Source organism: Lineus longissimus, chromosome 1 (genome assembly GCF_910592395.1).
Source record: "Lineus longissimus chromosome 1, tnLinLong1.2, whole genome shotgun sequence".
NCBI classification, from domain to species: domain Eukaryota; kingdom Metazoa; phylum Nemertea; class Pilidiophora; order Heteronemertea; family Lineidae; genus Lineus; species Lineus longissimus.
In genome coordinates, this window is record NC_088308.1 from 24,633,323 (window position 1) to 24,640,376 (window position 7,054).

The following is a 7,054-nucleotide window of genomic DNA, read 5'->3' on the forward strand; positions in this document are numbered from 1 at the left end:
ACGAGCAGTTTTTGTTTGGTTTCCTTTAAAACGTGTTCTTATCACGGGCCGCAAACGAAAATTTGCTTTACTTATTATTTGTCTTCTTGGCATAGCAACGAACGTACACGTAGCTCTTTTAATGGAGAATTATGATGAACCGGTTGGGTCCAATTGTTATTACAAATATGTCCTTGTTGATTTTACCGCCGACAGCCTACGCTATGTTTTGTTACCGTGTGTGTTTTTATTTATTTTCAATGTGGTTATAATACTCGGCATAGTAAAATCTCAGAAAGATAGAACGCATGTTTCTCGAACCAAAACATTGATGGATTCAAAGCAAAAAGCTGTTCATATCAACCTTATTCTGGTATCAGTTTTCTATATTGTTTTCAACCTTCCACGTTTTGTAGCTTGGACTGTATTTGATGAGTCACAGAAACGAGGTATGTCCAGCGACCATATGGAAATGCTTTTTCTAACAGCCAATTTTTGCGAAGTTATATGGAATCTGAACTATAGCACCAACTTTATCATTTATTGCACTTCACTTGGATTCTATAGAGAAGAACTCGGCAAATTGTTTTATTGTTGTCATCACAAGTAAGAGCATTGACGGCAATTTAAGGAGATGTGTTTTTAACCCACGTATTAATCCATGATTCGAAAACCTATTGGTTGTGAACAAATAGTCAATTAGAGAACGTCGACTTGAAAAATGGTAGATGGTCCAAAAGAGAACCAGTGGTAAAAGATGTTGCTTCACTCAAAAATTGTAGGATCATTGGGCTTTTCGGATAGAAGTCTTTGTGAGTCATAGACGCATCCAGGAATGCTTCAAGAGTGTCTTGGGTTCTTCTGATTCGCAAGACTCTAACGGAGATGGCACAGACAACGATTAAACGCATGGACGTTGTTGATTTGTTTATACGTTGCCGCTATTTACTTTGCCCAAGCTATCGCTTTAGTTGACCAGATATTGCACCCATTTCGAAGTTAATAACCCCTAAACCAAATCTAACCTTAGAAGTACCAAAGAGACTGATTCAAATCAGCTCATGTCCTCATGTAATATACTAGTATATAAGGACTTGAATTTCGCCTGAGTGTTGTGCACTCGTATCCTGAAACATTTTTGACAATGTGATCAACACAACTGAATGCATGCATACGCCTTTTCCTCAGTGAATCATTTTCACTGTTGCGCAATGCTGTTATGAAGGACAGTTCACTTAATAAAGAGCTGGCGTTTTGATTATTATGTTCACGATCAAGTCAATTAAGAGGTAATAGTATGATTTAATAATAACACTCTTAATATATTACCAAATAGAGAATAACATAATAGTTGCAACCCATTTATGTCAATTGGCCCATTACAACAGCAAATGACTTGTTTTTTAATCAGTTTGTTAAGGGGCCACAGATGATGAAGGTCTGCATGATCAGAAATATCGCAGCGACACCAGATTATGATTTGGAAGGTAGGTTACCTTTAGAATTAATTTTCCACAATTATTCTGATACGCCTTGTAAATGTTTCGAAAGATTTTCTCGACAGCAACGATAACGAGCTCCCTTTAATAGCATTGACAGTGTAGGAGGCGATTCATCGCAAAACGGATATTTCCGAGGAAACAAGTCCTACTCATGTGCAGCAATGAAATGAGGAAATACATGGATTTAGCTATTTCACTGAATTCTGATTTCAGATTTGCTTTGATATGAGGTGGAAGGATAGACTGCAGAATGTGAAGGGCGTTGCAGCTGGAGTCATGTCCGCACTCTGCTGGGCCATTGGTACAATTCAACTGAAATTCGTGCAGGAAGATGCTTCTTTTCTCCAGTTCATGACAATCCGGTGCATTTTCATAACTTTTGTTTCTGTGCCATTCTTATTCGTAAGAAAGGAGCCATTCTTTGTGAATAACCAGTGGTTATGGTTGTCCGCCATATTTGATATAACAGCAACGTTTTGTATCATTCTATCCTTCGCCAACATGGCCTACGCCGACGCCAGCGCCATCTTTTTCTCTCAATCAGTTTTTATCGGAGTGTTCGGATTCCTGTTTTTCAAGGAACGTTGTGGCGTTTTCGAGACAATTATAACGGCACTGACAGTTTTGGGGGTAATTTTGGTCGTCCAACCGGCTTCCATTGTTAATTTGCTAAATATTTCAACACTGTTGAAAAATAACACAGGGCCAACAACGTCTGGACACCATGCCAACAGAGGTCACCACCAAAATCTCGCGATATTCAGCATTCCAAGATGGCAGGCATGCTTGATTGCTGTTCTGGCAGCCATCTTGTGCGCGCTTTCCGCTCTTTTTACACGAAAATGTGTTAGTTCTGGTCATGGACCCTTTACCCTACTCTTTCAGTTTAAATCGTTTGGCATGATCTGTTATTTCCTCATACTTTACATTGTCGGTGATTTTGATTTTCCCTACACTCTGTTGGACTGTGGATATTTATTCGTGGCGGCATTCGGTAATTGGTTGGGATACCTAATCTACTTTTACGCTCTGAAGTGGGAAAAAGCAGCTGTTGTCTCAATCTCAAGAACTACTGAAGTAGCATTCGCCTACATTTTGCAAATCATATTTATATCAGCTGATGTGAATATTGCCAGTATTTCTGGAGCAGCGATTATAACATGTTCAGCCTGTGCGTGCGGATTACTAAGTCTTCGGCGAGAGGACGGATCCGCTGCTGTAAATGATGGCCAAAATGAGCCACTGTTTAAGGAGACCACGCACGATTAAGGCCGATGCTAAATGGAGGAACAGGTTTCTTCCGTAAGACATGCTTTTTCTCTTTTGGAAGCCTCAGAAAGATCAGCAGATCATTTTAGGGTTACATGTATTTGAAAAATAGGTCTATAGTTTCCTCATGTGTACATGTATTACATAATTCGTGATAGGTCATCAATCCTGGCACGACTAACCAAATTGCCTGGAAGAACTCAATTTTCGCCACCCTCCTTTTATAAGTCATCGATTCATCCATTCCTAAAGGAAACGTGGCCAAAGATCACAGCAAAAGATAACCCAATATGTATGAAATCTCGTTTAGTTGGTTCTTTTTTCTAATCAAAACTCGCTGCAACCGAATATTATCATGAACTTCATCAGCAGTGTATACTGACTACATGTATGATCAAATACTGTTCCTTGTGTTTAATACGGAGTGAAGCCGGTTTTGTGAAATACCCGGTAGGGCTTTCGTACAGCGCTCCTCGACCAGCTTTACTGCGTCGACACAGTGTACGTATCCCCTTAACCGGAATTCCACCAACTGGCCATTCATCTGGCCGCTATGTTCAGCCAGTCAATTTTACGGTGTGAATTTTCTTTGCCTCGGAGAAACCTGACGGCCACGGTTAGTATCACTGTCACATCCGTATTGATTGATAACGTTGGAGATGCTCTCGTCCACCAAGCTAAACAAGTGCCTGGTTAATGAACTGGAAAATAAGCAAAAGTAGTTGCACGAAGTTCGAGATTTATACTGCTTGTCGGCGTATATAAAAGAGTGCTAGAGTAGTTCAAGATGGTGCGGCAACTGGTCTTGGTGAAGACGTGATGGAAGCTGACAGTGACAGAAGACGATAGCGAAGGTCCCTCGCACCGTATGTGATGACTTAAACCATCATGTTGCAGTTTAGTAATTATACGCAAGCACGCTAGAGTAATTATAGGTTGATTACTCGCCTCACCCTAATATTTTGTCAACGATCTATACATATTCTTATGGAATACTTCTCAAAAGTGTTTGCACCATAATTATTGCCTTGCTACAGATAACCCAAACTTGCACCTGTCTGTATAGAAAGCCTTCTCAATCTTCATATTTGTAAAATCCATGCAGAAATATGAAAATTCAATTACGTATGTCGAATTCAATAATTCGATGGCATGAATACCCCAGATTCGATGAGCAGAAATTCTTAGAAAAAACTTAATATTAAATTTTTATAGTGATCACTGCGGGTGTATCGTACTCCAGATATTTTAAAAAGAACATTACTCTTTGAAAATATTTTTATCGATTTAATACGGAAACGCATGCAACCGTCTCCTGTGTGAAACGACTTAATTTCACTTCACTTCTTTTTAAAATACTGATCTTCGATAATACTGGAGACGGCATTTAGACTCGGTAGAAAATCATTTAGCGGGGTGTAGGACCGAAAGACGTCGATAACCATGTATGCTCGGCACTAAACGTGCTCATGTGATGGGAAATTGGAAATCGTCACTGAGATTAACTTTGAAGTGTCGATGTGATCCATATAATCCTATCAAGCGTTACCTCTTTCTTTACGTTGGCTAATAGCAAGAATTCATAACATCCTCAGTTACTTTGGTTATTCCTTTACTTTTGCCATACCGTTGCTTTTTTCTTGACCTTGCACTTCGCCAGTAGTTAACATAACTTATCATCACACTATTTTAGATGCTGAGGCTTTCCAGTCATGGTGAACATTCTTAACAAGACCGCTCAAAGATAGCAAATTAAAACCTCCAACGAAGATGTTTTCTTCGCCAACAACAATCACTGGATGACTTTTGTGCACTTGATTACTCTGTTTTATGTCGAACATTCCGCATCTCTTACCTGAACTACAAGAGTGCTAAATGGTTATTTTAAATGACTACATGTAGTCCACAGGAAATATTCTGCTCGGAAAATAACCAGGTCCCGCGATGTAATCTATCTTGGTTGCATGATCTGCCTTGCGAACAAGGGAAACAAATAAGCTCGTCTGGTGCCATCAGCGATCGAGCTATAGTCATTACACCAACGGACATATTTCACGGCCCCATAGACAAATGGTGTTACTTTGCCTGAGCTTACAAATTGATGAGCTGTCGACATGTCGTATCAAGAGAAGATTCCCTAAGGACCGCGAGTGTAAGACAACATGTATGTCAAATATACTTCCATACCACCTTCCTGTGGTGGGAGATCGCTGATCACCTGATGGATTTGGTAGGGACGTTATCTATTTGTTCTGGCGTCTTTTTAGATATCATTTTATTCAAACAGACGCACCAAAACCGGCTACTATCGTAAACAGTGACTGAGCGGATATGACAATTTCTCCTTTCTCTCAAAGCGGATTGGCAGGAACGAGCAACTGAAAAAGCTATCACCGGTCTAAAGGGTTTTGTCCCATTACATCATTAACCATCTCAACGTAACAACGATGGCAAGGGAAATTAACAGATTTCCTTCAGGAGCCGCTACGTGTAATTCACACGACTATTATCGATGATATTGGCCATCCTGTTGTTGTCGTATAAAGCTATAGCTTTCAAGTCATCTGCTTCCTGTACAGTTCCAAAGAAACCAGCTAAATCATTGACATTTTCTCTGTGCCGAACTAAACTAAGGAATTATCCCTTTTGAGATTTAATCAGCTTTATTTCACGCGAAATTAAGAAGCCGTACCAAAAGGCAATAATAATTGATTGCTTTCTTTGTCAAGAGAAACGAATTGTCGAAGAACACTTCAAAAGTCTTAAATAGCTTGTTCACTTTGGCATACTGCAATACAAAGCCGGCCACACGATATATTCAATAAACCTGCAGCTGCCTCGCGATTATCTCGCCTGGATGTCATTTACCAAGAATATATGAAGTTGATTAATCTCCGGTTGTTGCCCTGGCTCGCTTGCAACGCTATAGGAGAAGGCCGTCAGTTAAAGCGACCGGGGTCAATTGAGGATGTCTTCAAGGGGCAATTCCCTTGATACTGCACTTTCAAGTGTTTTGGTTCCTGACTCATTACTCCAGCAAGAAGAAAGTTGCCAAACAATATTGAGAGTGAAGATCCGTCTATACTATAATTATTGATTACAAACACCAGAAAATTCTCGTCTCAGACTCATTCAAACTCTGAACCATCGCAGTGGAATCCATTGTAATTACTGATGTGAATGGCTATTTAAAACGAATCTGGGGAAATGAACGAAGAGTAAATGACACATTTAAAATGCAACGAATCCGCATTATCTGATAAACAACGCACCGAAAATGATTAATTCAAGTTTACGATTAAAGGCTGAGACTTAACGAGAAATGGAATAAATATTGCTTTCTTCTCCTCAGCGGGGAGTAACGTAATGAACGTTTAAGCCAAGGGGGAAGGGAAATGATGCAGAATCTCATTTTGTGCTGCTATAGTGCACGTTTATATAACGTATTTCTGCAATTATCGAGTAATGGTGAATGCAATGATGGTTAACATCGAATGAGGGCAAAGACTTGGAATGTCAAAATGAATAAAATATGAGAATATGCATTAGGCTGTTCAAATAAGGCCCATAATCTGCCCATGTAGGTATATTTTACGAGTCATTTTAAATCAATTAGTGCCTTTGTATTTCTTCCAAATGACCCAACCCATGTTTGATATCAGCACATTGTATGGCTTGCTGTTGAATCCTCATGTGCCTGTACTGATGGCTTGTAGCACACATTTATACCTATCAATATTTTATGTGACGCTTGTATTGCTCACGATACATGTAGGACATCATCAATTTGTATTACCGAAAATTCCATAAAGATTGTCCATGACCACATGTTAGCTTACTAATCTACACATCTTGGTCTTCTCAATGACGCCATTTTGAGATGAAGGCGGCCATTTTGCCCCCATAAGAATGATATATGACGTTGGGTTTCACCTGCTAGAGGTAAACACATGTATTATGAATAGTGAGACAACATTCCGAAAAGTTAAATCGCTGTTAACGGCAGTTTTACATCCCAAAGGATTAATAGCTACATTTCTATGATGGAAATTTCATAAATATTGCAGATTACTTGTGTACTGAATTAGGAATTGGATTAAAATGATTTTTTCCGAGGATAATAGCTACATTTTTATTCTAAATGGTATTTATGCAACCGAAAATCATCTGGGAGTTTGGTTTCTTTAGTGAGTAAATGGTGGTCACGTTTTTTTGGAGACTATAGTAGACGGAAACAAATTGCAAATTATCCGCCCGAGCGCAAATAACCTGTAACATAAATTATGTTGCATGGAATGAAAGTT

General features: G+C 39.3%; 1 protein-coding gene across 1 annotated transcript; it reads left to right on the forward strand.

Moving 5' to 3' along the window:
- The first annotated feature begins 1,379 nt into the window (after nt 1-1,379).
- Nucleotides 1,380-2,852, forward strand: LOC135500453 (solute carrier family 35 member G1-like). The gene is made up of 2 exons (XM_064791982.1): nt 1,380-1,466; nt 1,695-2,852. The coding sequence occupies exons 1-2, from the start codon at nt 1,455-1,457 to the stop codon at nt 2,748-2,750; spliced, it is 1,068 nt and encodes a 355-aa protein (XP_064648052.1). The 5' UTR covers nt 1,380-1,454; the 3' UTR covers nt 2,751-2,852.
- The last annotated feature ends 4,202 nt before the right edge of the window (nt 2,853-7,054 follow it).